The 16979-nt window shown below is 40.5% G+C and overlaps 1 protein-coding gene across 3 annotated transcripts in view; it reads left to right on the top strand.

Moving 5' to 3' along the window:
* The first annotated feature begins 200 nt into the window (after nt 1-200).
* The window catches only part of LOC143852563 (protection of telomeres protein 1a-like), a 35698-nt gene continuing 18919 nt past the window's right edge, over nt 201-16979 (top strand). Inside the window, exons 1-2 of one of the 3 annotated variants that reach the window (XM_077361993.1) lie at nt 201-556; nt 4000-4136. In XM_077361993.1, the coding sequence (XP_077218108.1) occupies nt 433-556; nt 4000-4136 (261 nt within the window). In that variant the 5' untranslated portion in view covers nt 201-432. The remainder of the gene's footprint in view (nt 557-3999; nt 4137-16979) is intronic. The other 2 variants (XM_077361995.1, XM_077361992.1) reach the window with 2 other exon arrangements.

The raw sequence follows: 16979 nt of genomic DNA, 5'->3' as shown, positions 1-16979 counted from the left end.
AGGATAATTCCCATTTCTTAACGTGAAATGACGTGGTTGACTTTAATGCTTTTTTTCAAGTCATAGGGGTGCGAATCATCCTAAAGTGGATGCGAATTTATCATTGACCTTATGTAATTAGTTAGCAAAACATAATGGGTAGTGATAAATTCGCATCCCCATAAAGGATGATTCGCCCCTGTTAACGTGAATTCTGGCAAATTTTTAAGGCTTTTAGATGTGTACAGGGGAGCGAATCATCCTACAGGGGGTGCGAATTTAGCGTAAAGGGATTTTCTTCCTCTTTTTGAACTAGGGAGACCCGTTTTGTTTCATTTTCTCTTCCCTCTCTAAGCATTTGAATGCCTCTGTGATTCGTTTTCTTCTTTAGAAAAATTAGGGTTTTCCTTACGAATTCGTGAAGAGAAAAGCTAGGGTTTCTTGATCTAGGAAATGGGGAGACGTAGTGAATATGTGTATCTAGAACTGAGAGATGCAATCTGTTGCATAGGTCAGAAGGTGAATCTTGCAGGTGTAATCACTGAGTTTGGGGTTCCAAGGAAGAGCAAGGGAACTGGTAATCCCTTTTACCTCCTTGCTTTCTCTCAATTTCCTCCATCTTTTACCACAATGTTATGTTTCCTTAACATTGCTTTTTGTTTTCTCTTTAGGTCTACTTGTTTGCTTGTGGACATATTCTGATCTCTGTTTTCTGTTTTAATTTCTATGATATAAGTTTAATTTTTGTTGTTGTTCGTATCATGGTTTTAAATTTCGGCCGAAATCCGAAATTTCGGATATAGGTGGGGACCGAAACCGAAATTTGCCGAAATTCCAAATTTCACAAAATAAGAAATTCGGAATTTCGATAATTTCGGAGAAAATGTCAGTTTAAAAAAAAAATGTTACAAAATTTCGGTGGGGTCCGAAATCAGTACCGAAACCGAAATTTAAAACCTTGGTTCGTACTACTGCTGTAGTTGTTTCTTGAGGCCGTGTTTGGATGGCTGGAATTTTGTGGAAAAGTTTGGAAAGGAAAAGAATTTGTGAAATTGCCTACTTTTTTACACTTGAAAAAAATGACTTGAACCAACCTTGTTCAATTTTTATTTATAGGGACATTCAATTTATGATGATATTCCTCTAAATTTACCATAATCATATTATTTCCCTCTAAATTGCGGGAAGAAAAAAATTTCCAGAGAAAAAATATTCAATCAGAAATGTTTTTCTTGCAATCCAAACAGGGCCTAAAGTTACATTTTAATGTCTATAACATATGTTCTAGTGTGTGAGAGCTGTATGTAAGAGAGAAAGCCCAGAAAGAAGCAACACATGATTTCACTTTGTGTTTCTTTTCAATAAATTTATCATCACTTAATAGGGTAGATTGGATCATCATCATCATTACCATTCGCTTCTAATGAAAGAAGTACTTATCACTGATGTTTCTGGTCATCGAAAACTTGGGGCTGCAGTGTTTTGATGATTTTCATATGCTAAATGATAAAGCTGAAAGTTTGGAAGGAAGATAATGATGCATTTGATCAAGGGCAGTGATAAATCGACTCCCAAATATCTTAAATCGATTCCCCATGTGTCTTTCTCTCTCCTCTGGGTTAGAGAGAGAAAGTGGAGAGAGAAAGACACACGGGGAGTCAATTTAAGGTATTTGGGAGTCGATTTATCACTCCCCTTGATCAATTGCTTAGAAACCATATCAACAATACACTAAGAGTAGAAATACTCTTTCTTCATATTTTAAAACTATATAATGTAATATTCAATAAATGAAATAGTGAAATAAGTGTAGGGTAGATAATAGTTTTTTTTTCTAAATTAAATAAGCATATAAATATATATATATATATATATATATAAATATATATATATATATATATATATATATATATATATATATATATATATATATATAGAGAGAGAGAGAGAGAGAGAGAGAGAGAGGGTTTTTATATGGTGCCTGAGCATCAAGCTGTCAGGTCCCGTGAAGGCGAGACCGCCCTTGATATATAAGAGGCTGCTGTTGGATCAGATATCAAGGGCGGTACTTTTATCGTACGGCCTTCATGGGAGTCAGGACTTGACGCGTGGGCACCATATAATTTCACTTACATACATACATATAAATATATATTAAAGAGATTGCATTTTTATTGACATTTCATCACACTATGTATTTTTTATGTTTTTAAGCTTTGGATTTTTTAACTTTTAGTAATGTAAGGAGGCAGGACGAGATTGTAGTAAATATGACTGGACAGGAGGTACCTAAGAGGGATATCTTTCGCTATCTTGGTTCAATTCTACAAAAGGAAGGAGAGATTGAAGAGGATGTTAACCATAGAATAAGAGCAGGTTGGTTGAAGCGGAAGCTTGCCTCAGGAGTTCTGTGCGACCGTAAAATCCCTACCAAGTTGAAGGGAGTTTTATAAGACAGTTGTGAGACCAACCATGCTGTACGGCTCAGAACGTTGGGCCACCAAGAAGCAGCATGTGCATAAGATGAGTGTAGCGGAGATGCGAATGCTTAGATGGATGTGCGGCCACACAAGGTTAGATAGAATTAAAAATGAAGACATTCGTAAAAAGGTGGAGGCGGCACCAATTGAGGAGAAGATGAGAGAGCACCGCTTAAGATGGTTCGGACATATCCAACATAGGCCTTTGGATGCTCCGGTGAGAAGAGACGACTTGTACCAAATTGATAGAGTAAAAAGAGGTAGGGGCAGAGAAAACAACCCCTAGACGGCGTATTTTTTTGAAACGAGGCCCTCGGTAACGAGACATAAAGACTCTTTATTTTATTGAAATTTCATTTTACAGAATCTTGGGTGGAAACAGTGAGGAAAGACTTGATAGCTAGGAACATAATAGAGAACATGACCTTGGATAGGATAGAATGGAAGAAAACGATCCACATAGAAGAACCCAGCTAGAGCCGGGATTAGAGCCGGGTAGATTCCTTTCACTTTCTTCATGAAATTTTTCTAAAGGATTCATTTTAGCACGCCAACTAGTTTGGGACAAAGACTTTGTTGAGTTGAGTTGAGTTGGATGCTTTTAACTTTTCGTAGATGATGAATACACTCCCTTCGCTTGGCAGGCACACCCTCTTTTAGTGGTTTTATAACCACGGGCAGGAATGTTTCACAATTATAAACCACTTAAAGGAGACATTTGTGGTAAAAATGGGCCAATTATGAATACGCATTCTAATGAATGTAAGATTCTTGAGTCCTGGTGCAATATTCAGTTATTGGCTCTTCTATCCTTTTTTTATCCCGTGACTTTGCTATTGCAGGTCCATTTTTAATTTTTGAGATCTAATATAGGATTCCATATTTGCTTCAGGGCCCACATCTGGTGATATAGATTTTGCATTAAAAGCCACCTATGATGCTATTGTTTCTGGTGCTACTGTTTTGGTGGGACCCCTAGATTTATCTGCTGTGTGATCATATTAGGGTTTCAATGTTGTGAAACTCAGGGGTTCTCCTGGAAACACTTACAAGGTCAATCATTTCTACCCGGCAAAAAAAAATGTTTGTTCCTAGTTTCTACCTGGGTTTCATTTCCCATCAAGCCCTTGGGATTTCTCAAATGCCATGGTCATGGTTGGTTGTACTGACTAGGCCAGGTCAGAAGAACCAAGACTCAAGGTTCTCTGTGTCTAGTCACCTTAACAGTGGTTTCAAAAATCAAAACTAGATGATAGCATCATTGAATGTCGGCCCGCGTTATAAAACATTGAATACATGACAAAAAATCCATGCTATAAAACATCTTATCATATTACTTGTTGATCCCATGTTTTGCATTATGGACCTTTTGATCACTTTACCAAAATATTATTTGGCTACTAAATTGACAACATTGGTATATTACATCTGCTATATGTTTTTGGCAAGTCATTTCAGACCTATATATAATATTATGTTAGCCTATATGTGTTATTTGAAAATCGCCATATAGTTTTGATTGATTAGCCCTCCTTTGCAGATTATTTCTGCTCGATGAAGATAATGGATACATCATATCATGCTCCTGGACTCTCTGTAAATATTTTTGCCGAGAATATGCAGAAGCTGCCCCATGTAAAGTCAACTGGAGATGTAATTTATCTCCACCGTGTCGTGGTATTTACTGATCACAGTGCCTTCTCAAATCTACCAGAAACATATTTTCCATTTGTGTTTGTATGCATTATTTTTTTTAGAAACACCATTCACATGCTGGAGCTTACTTATCCTTAGATTTCACTGTGGATTAGTTTACTCTTAATTGCAGTCTTCGGTCTAATATTGCATAAAAAGGACATTTAAACAATGAGTTCGTTTTCAAATTCTCTTCCATGTAGTTGATTTTTTTTCATTTTTGTACTTGGAAAACATAAAGTCTGTTTTGTTTGATAAGTACATGACATGTTTATGCAATTCTTAATGCAATTAGCTTAAACACAAGATTTTAAATGACGGTTTCGGTATGCATGTGGTCTCCACGAAAATGGAAACATGTCAATGTATGTGGAAATCTTGTAAAATCATTGAACTTTGTGAAAAGTATGCAACTGATCAAAATTTAAGATAGAACTTCAGAAAATGCTAGAATAAGCATAAATGCTCTCATAGAAACCATAACATAAGCAAGACAAGCATCCATAATGGTTTAACAATAATCCATAATGGTTTAACAAGATCAAACACATATCACTCAAAAATAAATAAATAAAGACAAAATACATAATCTCATGCATTGTTGTATGTATCTAGAATTGTAACTTGTAAGGTTCATTCTTGTTGGATATAGGTAATAAGCCTGAGGGCATAGTTGTAATTGTACTTATCTCTCTTTAATTAAATACATTAGTGAGGGGGAGTTTCTTCTCTAACTCACTTTTTCTTCTCTAATCTTTCTCTTAACATGGTATCAGAGCCCTAGGGTTTCTGATCCCTAGGGATTACCTTTAGCCTCCATCTTCTTCACCCCCACGACTCTAACCCTAACCCTAATCTCTCACCCTCACCTTTTTCCCTAATCTCTCACCCTCACCTTTCCCTAATTCTAAAACCCTAACCCTCCTTCCTTCAACCCCATGCCTCCTCCTCTCCTCCATTCCCTGCTACAGTAACCCGCTACAGTACCTCCCCCAACCCTTTCCCTCTTCAAATCAGCCCCTCTAGCCCCTTTCCCCCCTCCGTCCAGCCCTTATTCCCTCCACCCCTCGCTTTCCCGACAACCATACCCACCCAATCAATATTTTTCATTACAAATACATAAAAGTATAAAACCCTATTATTTTTTTATTTTCTCTTGATGTGTTAAATTAGTCTCACCTCTTATCTCTTCGCGGTCTCACTTCATCTTCATGGCCTCTACTATCCTGTGTCCTTCTCTCATGAGGCCGCACCATTCGTTCTTCTCTTGAGTAGTTGGTTCCTTTCCTCTTGTTTCTTCATATTGCCGTTGCCTGTGGGTTTGTAAGAACCGGTAAAATATATATATATATAAATATAAAAATGGCCTCATAGGTGGGTAATCATCGGCCATTACTCATTTTCCCCAAGTTAATCGGGCATGAGGACATCTGGCATAATGGGGCGTACACGATTCGAACCCAAGTCTAAGCTAAGATTGAACGGCTTCCTACCACTAAGCCACCACCCCAGATGTCAACAAAAACGGAATAAATATATATATATGTTAAAAATTTCCAATAGTCACTATTCACAATTACTATTCACAATAGTCACTATGCAAGATTACTATGCAGAAATACTATGCAAGTTCACTATTGAGATACACTATTTAAAAGTATTATTCACAGTAGGACCCACCGAGTACTATTCATAAGCGGGTCCCACATCAGCGGGCCCCACATCAGCGGGCCCCACACAAGTAGGTCTCACACAAGTAGGTCCCACACAAGCGGGCCCCACGACCAGCGGGTCCTACCACCAGCGGGACCCATCCCTAGTGGAAACGAAAATATCATCGCACCGACGAAAATAATAATAAAAAAATGCAAAAATACTATTGACCGACAAAATTAATAATAAAAAAATATTATTAACTATGCAAAATACTGTTAACCGACGAAAATAATAATTTAAAATAGTAAATAGTTTTTACTATGCAAAAGTACTATGCAAAAATACTATTGACCGACAGAAATAATAATTTAAAATAGTAAATAGTCTTTACTATGCAAAAAGTACTATGCAAAAAAATGTCTATAAATAGAGGAGGAGGAGGAGAAGAGAAGGAGAAGAGAAGAGAAGAGAGAGAGAGAGAGGAAGAGAAGAGAAGAAAGAGAAAGAGGAAGAGAGAGAGAGAAGAAGGAAAAAGAAAATCCACTACCAAGTAAGTCTTTTATAATAGTCTCTCTTTCATGGTTGGTTCTACCACCTAAATTATTTAATGATCTCTTTCAATGGTTGGTTCTACCACCTAAATTATTTAATGATCTCTTTCATGGTTGGTTCTACCACCTACCTATATTTTATTTGAAGTAATGGTTGGTTTTACCACCTATATGGATAAAGTAATGGTTGGTTCTACCACCTATATACTTAACGGTGAAATACTAGCATAGTAACCGTAAAGTAAACTTTATCAACTTATGGTGAAATGAATAGTGACATGATGGGGCCCACATAAATAGTGACATGATGGGGCCCACATAAATAGTGACATGCGGGGCCCACATAAATAGTGACATGATGGGGCCCACATAAATAGTGACATGCGGGGCCCACATAAATAGTGACATGATGGGGCCCACATGAATAGTAGCATGTGGGGCCCACATGAATAGTGAACACAGGGAACCTTATTTTAGGACATAAATGGACACAGAAAGGACAAGTGTTGTCTGTGTGATATTAAAAGGACCTAGACTAAAATAAGTTGACCTATTTCACTTATTTGCCTACAGGAGCCATCTCGTCCTACTGCGACTATAAGAAAAGGCAGGTGACAGCTAGACCTTGTCTTGTAATGGTGTTCAATATAATTGTCTATGCAATGTAGCTCTGCTTATAAATTGCCTGATAAATACCTGCTTAGTGAATTTATACTCGCTTGCCTGGAATCAAATGAATTGAAATGAATGCTGGAATCAAATGAATTGAAATGAATGCAGGAAGAAAGGCAAAGGTAAGTAATTGCATACATGTTGCATACATGGGGGAAAGTGAAGGGGAACTTAAGGGTGTGGTGGAATCATCCTGGGACCTAAGGTCCAAAGGCCAACGCGAGAAGCGTGTACTGCCTTTCGTTGGCAAACCAACCAAAAAGGGAAAGTATCCCCGAGGGATAGTATCCCCGGCTCGGCAAATGCGAGACCGTAATCCAAGTCCATAACGTCACTACCTTCAGACAGGGGTAGTGGTTAGCCGTGCGGCAAGGACACCGGCAGAAAAAAATAAAAGAAAATGAAAAAGTCAGAAAAGAACTGACAGAAAAATAAATGGGGGAAAAGCCGGATGTACCTGGGGAATGTGCTGTCTCATTTTATAAAATTGTTGCATACATGCATACATAGCATACATTGAAATTATTGTCACTCCTTTGATTTATATTGCCATGGGCATTGTAATCTTTATTCTAGACATTATTGAAATGTGGATTTTATTGTATGCACTGTTATTATTGTCTCTTTTACTTTGCTCGGTCTTTGGATGACCCTGCTTTGACGTTGATTCCTCCACCACAGGGGTTGAGGCATTAGATGGCGGAGCATTTGCAAATGAAGGAACCATGGGATAAGGGACTGTGTGATCAGAGAGTTCGTTCCTGGAGTCCTTGCATTTTGACGTCTTACGTCATGTATCATTTTTAAGTTGTAATAAGATTCTATCGGGATCGTCGTTGATGCTTGTATAAAAAAAAAAAATATTTCCATGATTTTTACTTTCTTTTGCTCGTAGCGACACGACGGAAATCGGGTCGTTACAGTTGTGGTATCAGAGCCCGGGTTTACGGAAACCCTGGTGCTTGTGGGTTGTGTCGTTAAGTAGGGTTAGATAGCTAATAGGTGACATATGATGTGTCACATTTCAAGGGTAAACTGGAAAAAAAAAAAAAAAAAAAAAAAAAAAAAAAATTTTGGTCCACCATCAAAGAACTTGTGCCCCCACTGTGGAAGGATTCACGTTGGGCAATGCTGGAGAAGAAGGGATTGCCCTAAGGCACCAGCCTTCATCCAAAACCGCCCACCTCCGCCACAATATCAACCGGTGCAAACAATCAGCAGAACCAGGGAAGAAGAAATCAGTACCGCCCTCTGACCCAAGATAAGAACGCACAGCCAGGAACTGAAAAGCGTTTCTTCGCCCTAATCAACGAGGTACAGGATGGGGCCTAATCAACGATGACAACGAGGTACAGGATGGGGCAACAGAAGGTCAGAAAACTTATTTATAAATTATGGATTATGGGAAACAAGGGAATTCATAGGAGTAAAATGTCTGCCTAGAATAGAAGATTAGTAGTATTTAAGAGGCAGTGCAGATTATGATGGATTTCACAAGACGTTGATTTCTAATCAAAATTAAGATTTACAAAGTAAAGGAGATGATCTTAAATTATCATGTGTCGAGATTCTGATTATCAAGATATCTAGGTTATGGGCGTAGGAATTTCGGGGACGAAATTTTTTTTTAAGGGGGGTAGAATGTAAGAACCGGTAAAATATATATATATATAAATATAAAAATGGCCTCATAGGTGGGTAATCATCGGCCATTACTCATTTTCCCCAAGTTAATCGGGCATGAGGACATCTGGCATAATGGGGCGTACACGATTCGAACCCAAGTCTAAGCTAAGATTGAACGGCTTCCTACCACTAAGCCACCACCCCAGATGTCAACAAAAACGGAATAAATATATATATATGTTAAAAATTTCCAATAGTCACTATTCACAATTACTATTCACAATAGTCACTATGCAAGATTACTATGCAGAAATACTATGCAAGTTCACTATTGAGATACACTATTTAAAAGTATTATTCACAGTAGGACCCACCGAGTACTATTCATAAGCGGGTCCCACATCAGCGGGCCCCACATCAGCGGGCCCCACACAAGTAGGTCTCACACAAGTAGGTCCCACACAAGCGGGCCCCACGACCAGCGGGCCCTACCACCAGCGGGACCCATCCCTAGTGGAAACGAAAATATCATCGCACCGACGAAAATAATAATAAAAAAATGCAAAAATACTATTGACCGACAAAATTAATAATAAAAAAATATTATTAACTATGCAAAATACTGTTAACCGACGAAAATAATAATTTAAAATAGTAAATAGTTTTTACTATGCAAAAGTACTATGCAAAAATACTATTGACCGACAGAAATAATAATTTAAAATAGTAAATAGTCTTTACTATGCAAAAAGTACTATGCAAAAAAATGTCTATAAATAGAGGAGGAGGAGGAGAAGAAAAGGAGAAGAGAAGAGAAGAGAGAGAGAGAGAGGAAGAGAAGAGAAGAAAGAGAAAGAGGAAGAGAGAGAGAGAAGAAGGAAAAAGAAAATCCACTACCAAGTAAGTCTTTTATAATAGTCTCTCTTTCATGGTTGGTTCTACCACCTAAATTATTTAATGATCTCTTTCAATGGTTGGTTCTACCACCTAAATTATTTAATGATCTCTTTCATGGTTGGTTCTACCACCTACCTATATTTTATTTGAAGTAATGGTTGGTTTTACCACCTATATGGATAAAGTAATGGTTGGTTCTACCACCTATATACTTAACGGTGAAATACTAGCATAGTAACCGTAAAGTAAACTTTATCAACTTATGGTGAAATGAATAGTGACATGATGGGGCCCACATAAATAGTGACATGATGGGGCCCACATAAATAGTGACATGCGGGGCCCACATAAATAGTGACATGATGGGGCCCACATAAATAGTGACATGCGGGGCCCACATAAATAGTGACATGATGGGGCCCACATGAATAGTAGCATGTGGGGCCCACATGAATAGTGAACACAGGGAACCTTATTTTAGGACATAAATGGACACAGAAAGGACAAGTGTTGTCTGTGTGATATTAAAAGGACCTAGACTAAAATAAGTTGACCTATTTCACTTATTTGCCTACAGGAGCCATCTCGTCCTACTGCGACTATAAGAAAAGGCAGGTGACAGCTAGACCTTGTCTTGTAATGGTGTTCAATATAATTGTCTATGCAATGTAGCTCTGCTTATAAATTGCCTGATAAATACCTGCTTAGTGAATTTATACTCGCTTGCCTGGAATCAAATGAATTGAAATGAATGCTGGAATCAAATGAATTGAAATGAATGCAGGAAGAAAGGCAAAGGTAAGTAATTGCATACATGTTGCATACATGGGGGAAAGTGAAGGGGAACTTAAGGGTGTGGTGGAATCATCCTGGGACCTAAGGTCCAAAGGCCAACGCGAGAAGCGTGTACTGCCTTTCGTTGGCAAACCAACCAAAAAGGGAAAGTATCCCCGAGGGATAGTATCCCCGGCTCGGCAAATGCGAGACCGTAATCCAAGTCCATAACGTCACTACCTTCAGACAGGGGTAGTGGTTAGCCGTGCGGCAAGGACACCGGCAGAAAAAAATAAAAGAAAATGAAAAAGTCAGAAAAGAACTGACAGAAAAATAAATGGGGGAAAAGCCGGATGTACCTGGGGAATGTGCTGTCTCATTTTATAAAATTGTTGCATACATGCATACATAGCATACATTGAAATTATTGTCACTCCTTTGATTTATATTGCCATGGGCATTGTAATCTTTATTCTAGACATTATTGAAATGTGGATTTTATTGTATGCACTGTTATTATTGTCTCTTTTACTTTGCTCGGTCTTTGGATGACCCTGCTTTGACGTTGATTCCTCCACCACAGGGGTTGAGGCATTAGATGGCGGAGCATTTGCAAATGAAGGAACCATGGGATAAGGGACTGTGTGATCAGAGAGTTCGTTCCTGGAGTCCTTGCATTTTGACGTCTTACGTCATGTATCATTTTTAAGTTGTAATAAGATTCTATCGGGATCGTCGTTGATGCTTGTATAAAAAAAAAAAATATTTCCATGATTTTTACTTTCTTTTGCTCGTAGCGACACGACGGAAATCGGGTCGTTACAGGGTTCTATTCTTCTTCTCGTTCTTATGGATCCTCCTGTCATTGTGGATCCTTCTCTCGGCATGACTACTGACATTCGTGCCACCACGCCTCCTTCGGCTCCGTCTTCCTCAACTTCTCCTAGCTATGCATCTGTGGATGGATCTTATCCACAGTTGAATATTGCAAAGTTTGATGGAACCAACTACTTACCATGGAAAGTTGCCGTTGAGACATACCTTCTAGGTCGAGGCAACGTTAGCTTTCTTCGGGATGATCCCCCATCTCTCAAGAACCCTTTCAATTCTCGATAGGAGATGGAAGATGCCTTGATTCGTAGTCTACTCTGGCAGAGCATGACCCCTGCCATTTCATCCACGATGATTCTCCTTCCTACTGCAAAGGAGATCTGGGATCACACAGCTGTCACCTACTCTAGGGTTGAGAACCTCAAGCGTATCTGTTCCACTTACTCTGAGTGGATGCGTCTGCGACGTAGTGACATGTCCCTCGAGTTTACTCACCTTCGCCATCAGATTCTTGGCTCTGGCACCATTCCATCATTACGGGAGGCCTATTTCCGTGCGCAGCAGTGCCTTGATGAGACACCATCCAGTCTTCCTTCTGATAGTTCCGTTCACATATCTTCTGATGGTCTTGGTGGCTTCAGGCCACCCAGAGGAGGTGGCTCCTTTCCCCGCGCTCGTGGAGGTGGCCGCTTTGGTGGTGGCTGTGGACGTCCTTATTGTATTCATTGCCATCGGGATGGCCACCAGATCAAGACATGCTACACGCTTCATCCTGAGCTTCGCCCACCTCGATCAACTCATCTCACTGCTCCTGGCCCATCTGACAGCTTGACCCCTACGCCTGGTTCTACTTCGGTTGATGAGTTCTTTACCTTCACCAGGGCGGATTATGAGGAGCTACAGCGGTTTAGACATAGTGCTTCACAGCCCACTGCTGGGTTTGCCCAGCCAGGTAGTTCACCCACGGCCTTACTCTCTAGCTCCGGGTCCTGGATTAGACTCGGGAGCCTCCAATCACATGACTGGTAACTCATCTCAGTTATCCTCTTTTCGCACTTTTTCTTCTGGCTCTCAGACCATTACCCTTGCTGATAGATCCACTTCTCCCATCACTGGTATTGGTACAATATGTCCCTCGCCTAATATTTCCTTATCATCTGTACTATGTGTCCCCAAATTTCCATTTAGTTTACTTTCTGTCAGTCAATTAACGAAAAATCTTCAGTGCTCCATCTCATTTTATCCCTCGTATTGTTTGTTTCAGGATCTTTCGACTGGGAAGACGATTGGATCGGGTCGGAAGGTGGATGGACTTTACTGCCTTGACTGCAGCCGTTCTCCTACAGCCTTGCATACCTCGATTGACGCCTATCAGTGGCACTGCCATCTTGGTCATCCGTCTCTTCAGCGCCTTCGGCAGACGTCATTTGTTCCTTCTTCAGTCTCTCCGTTCCAGTGCGAGTCGTGTGAACTCGGGAAGCACCACCGGGTGTCCTTTCCTTCCTGAGTCAAGAGTCGAGTCGATAGTCCTTTATTTATGTATACGAAAAGGAGCGAAAAAAATGATGCTCTCTCTTACAAAAACCAAGTTGATCAACCTTTGGCAGACGAAGATGCTCTTAAGTAGGTCGAATCGGGCGAGGAGGAAGGAGCGAAAAAAAATGATGCTCTCTCCTACAAAAACCAAGTTGATCAACCTTTGGCAGACGAAGATGCTCTTTTGGAGACGGGGTCAGATTGTTTCACGGACTCTTCTAACCATTTGATGCGGGTGTTGTACTCAGTGAGTTTCAGTTCCATCCGCTCTATCCAGCTGGGAGTGTTGTACTCAGTGAGTTTCAGAAACCGACTTTTACACCTCTCCTTCCTCGCCCAACTGAGATTCCGCCGACTTTTCCCTCTTTCCCTCCACATATTCCACCGACTTTTCCCCCCCTCCCTCTCCTTCCCCCTCCACATATTCCACCGACTCTTCCCCCTCTTCCTCTCCTTCCCCCTCGCCCGATTCGACCGACTTTTACACCTCTCCTTCCCCCTCCCAGCTGGATAGAGCGGATGGAACTGAAACTCACTGAGTACAACACTCCCAGCTGGATAGAGCGGATGGAACTGAAACTCACTAAGTACAACACCCGCATCAAATGGTTAGAAGAGTCGGTGAAACAATCTGACCCCGTCTCCAGAAGAGCATCTTCGTCTGCCAAAGGTTGATCAACTTGGTTTTTGTAGGAGAGATCATCATTTTTTCGCTCCTTTTCGTATACATAAATAAATGCCAGGAGAAAGCATCATTTTTTTCGCTCCTTCCCCCTCGCCCAATTCGACCGACTTAAGAGCATCTTCGTCTGCCAAAGGTTGATCAACTTGGTTTTTGTGAGAGAGAGCATCATTTTTTTCGCTCCTTTTCGTATACATAAATAAATGCTAGGAGAAAGCATAAATAAATTCTGATGTATGGGGGCCCTCTAGGGTTGCGTCAAATAATGGATTTAGGTATTTCGTTGTTTTTATTGATGACTACTTGCGTATGACATGGGTATATTTGTTAAAAGACCGCTCTCAGGTCTTCACTGCTTTTCAGAATTTTCATGTTGAAATAAAGAATCAGTTTAATTGCAATATTAATTGTCTTCGCACTAATAATGCTCGCGAATTTTCTCTTCCAAACATGGGTTTCAGGATTACCTTTCAGGTCATGGAATTCTTCACCAGTCATCATGTGCCTACACATCCCAATAAAACGGTATCGCTGAAAGGAAATTAAGATACTTGAAGTTACTCGCACAATCATGTTTCAAATGCGAGTCCCAAAATCTTTTTGGGGGGAGGCCGTGTTGACATCCTGTTTTCTTGCGAATCGTCTTCCCTTTTCTGTCCTTTGTGGCTCTTCTCCCTTTCAGGTGTTATACCCTCAGCAGGATCCATTCCCTCTCACCCCTCGAGTATTTGGGTGTCTGCTTCGTCCATCTTCTTAGTCCTGGTCGGGACAAACTCGACCCTCGGTCGGAACAGTGTGTCTTTCTGGGTTATTCTAGAACTCAGAAAGCCTACCGTTGTTATAGTCATCGACTACGTCGATGTCTCAGTTGATGTAACATTTTTTGAATCTGAAGCTTTCTTTGGTCCTTCCTCTCCTCCTCTCACAAGTCCCTTGGAGAATGAGGTCCCACTATTCCTGTCTTCGCTTTCTGACTCGGTTCAGGTACCCTTACAGCCTGTTATGATCACAGATCCATTGCCCTCTCCATCAGTTCCAGTGGCTCCACCACCTGTTATCAAACAATATCGGCGACACGTGCAGAAAGACGGACCTCCAGCTCCTTCACAAGATCCATCGCCTTCATCTGTAAAGGTCCCTACCTTGCCTACTGAGGTATCTTCTTCACCCTCCTCTGTCATTGTTTCTGACTCTCCTATTGCATCTCGCACTAGATCTCATTATATTGCACATCCCATAGCTCATTTTGTTTCTTATGACCGTCTGACGTCAACAACTAAAAAAAAGTACAAGAAGCTCATGCACATCCAACTTGGTATAACACTCATCCTCAAGCTGGTGTGGTACATACATAATGAAAAACATAAACAAAAAAACAAAGGCCACCATGAACAGCATCGAGATCAATGCCCATCAAAAGAGTAGCTCCCCTGAAGTAGCACAACAACGGAAGCGATCAAATAGGGCCTCTCCCTGAATGAGAGCACGACGAACATATCCGCATATCGAGGACAATGGAGGCGCCATGGCAAGAACAACTACAATTCAGCAAGCAAAAGAGGCACACCAAAGGTGCGCACAACGAACATTGGCGAAGCAACACAACGCTAAGTGAAGATGATAGCAACTGATGGGGAAACCATCAAAGACAAGGTCGACGGAGAAACTGTTGCCTGGAGAGAAGGGATAGAGAGAAAGAGGATAACCAACCAACGATGGGGAAACCATCATCTGGAGACTAGGTCGACGGCATGAACATCGTCACCTGAAAAGATAAGAAGATAGGAAGAGGATAACCAACCAGCGATGGAGAAACCATCGTCTGGTGACAACGTCGACGGCATGAACATCGTCGCCTGAAGATAAGAAGAGGAAGATAACCAACCAACGATGGGGACATCATCGCCTGGAGACAAGGTCGACGGCATGAACATCGTCGCCTGAAAAGAGCATACCAACGATGGGGAAACCATCGCCCGGAAAGGAGAGGTCGACAGAAAAAGACAGTCGCCTGTAAGAGAGCCGACCAACGATGGATAAGGAAGCCATCGCCCGGAAAATGAGGAAGAAGATAACATGAAGGGATAAGGCAAAAAACCGAACAACACGAAGAGACATGAAAAACAAGACATGAAAACAAAACAACACTCCCTCAAGAAGATAAAGACAACACTAACAACACTCCCCCTCAAGAAAAGACAACAAAGTGGACAACACTCCTAAGAAAAGACACAAAGAACTAAATGAAAACACTCCCCCTCAAGTTGAAGGTCAAATACTTTCAACTTGCAACGAAAAAAAGACAAATAAGGCACTACACCGCTTTCGGACATTTGATCAAACACTTGGTGTGCGCCGTAGAGAAGAAGACAAAGGAAAGATGACAAACAAGGCACCACACCTCTCTTAGACATTTTATCAAATACTTGGTGCGCGCCTTGAAGATCTACATAAAAGACATAGAAGGTAATAGAAAGAAAGAGATGATAAGAAGACGACAACAAGACAACACTCCCCCTCAAGTTGAGGCCAAAGGCCTTCAACTTGAAACAAAAAGAACACTTCCAAGGCACAAAATCCCTTTGAGACATTTCATCAAACACTTGGGGTGTACCTTGAAGATGAGATGGGAAAGACAAATGCCATAAGCCAAGAAAGCTATAGAGAAGAGAAAATAAAGAGAGCTTTGGAGTGGAGGAGAACCCAAAATGATTTTTGTTTTGTTTTGAGATATACGATAGAGGGAAAATGGGTTAAAAAGGAAATGGGTTTGACGAAATGAAAGAGAAAGAGTGAGATTTCTAGGGTATAGAAATGGGTTTTTTTTTTTTCTATTTGGGTATTGTAGCAGGTACTGTAGCGATTTACTGTAGCGTTACTGTAGTGGGTTACTTTAGCAGGGAATGGAGGGGTTAGGGGAAAAGGGAAGAGGGGCAGTGGGAGGAGGAGGAGGAGGCAAGGACACGAGCGAGGAGAAGAATTGAGGGAGAAACTATACAGAGATAAAGAGAGGAAAACGAGAGAGATACGAGAGAAAGGGATGATGGCATGGAGGGAGATACTCTTCTTCTTTCCTTCTTGAAGGATCAACCCATTGGCTCTGATACCATGTTAACTACCAACTTCTCCAAAAGCTTGAGCTGTTGGAGAAAGGCGTTATTTATCCTTTATACTTTAACATACTCAATTGTATAATAATCATCATATAAAGAAGTGTCAGCAGTAAACAAAGCATATTGAAATGATTTCCGTCTTGAAATCACAAACAGTCCTCAAAATCCAAAATAGATAGAACCTAAATAATTGAATCAGGGGAAAAACAAACAGGGGCTAAATCATTTAATGGATTCCATATTAAGGCCTTGTTAGTTTTGCATTAAAGCCCATATGCCCCATATTAAGTATTTGAATTGTATGGTGATTATAGTTCTCAAAATCCAAAAGAAATAGGGCCTAAATCATTGAAATGATTTCCATAATGAAATCACAATCAGCTCTCAAAATTCATAAGAATCAAGAAATGATATGTTAAAACAACCAGCAAATGTCCCTGTTTGTTCCGGATTTTGGGAACCGATGGTGAGTCCATTCAGTTATCAA

Source organism: Tasmannia lanceolata, unplaced genomic scaffold (genome assembly GCF_043159265.1).
Source record: "Tasmannia lanceolata isolate RefF3 unplaced genomic scaffold, GAP_Taslan_0.1 ptg000019l, whole genome shotgun sequence".
NCBI lineage: Eukaryota > Viridiplantae > Streptophyta > Magnoliopsida > Canellales > Winteraceae > Tasmannia > Tasmannia lanceolata.
Note: the sequence above shows the minus strand (reverse complement) of the source record. Positions and strands in the feature narration are given on the sequence as shown.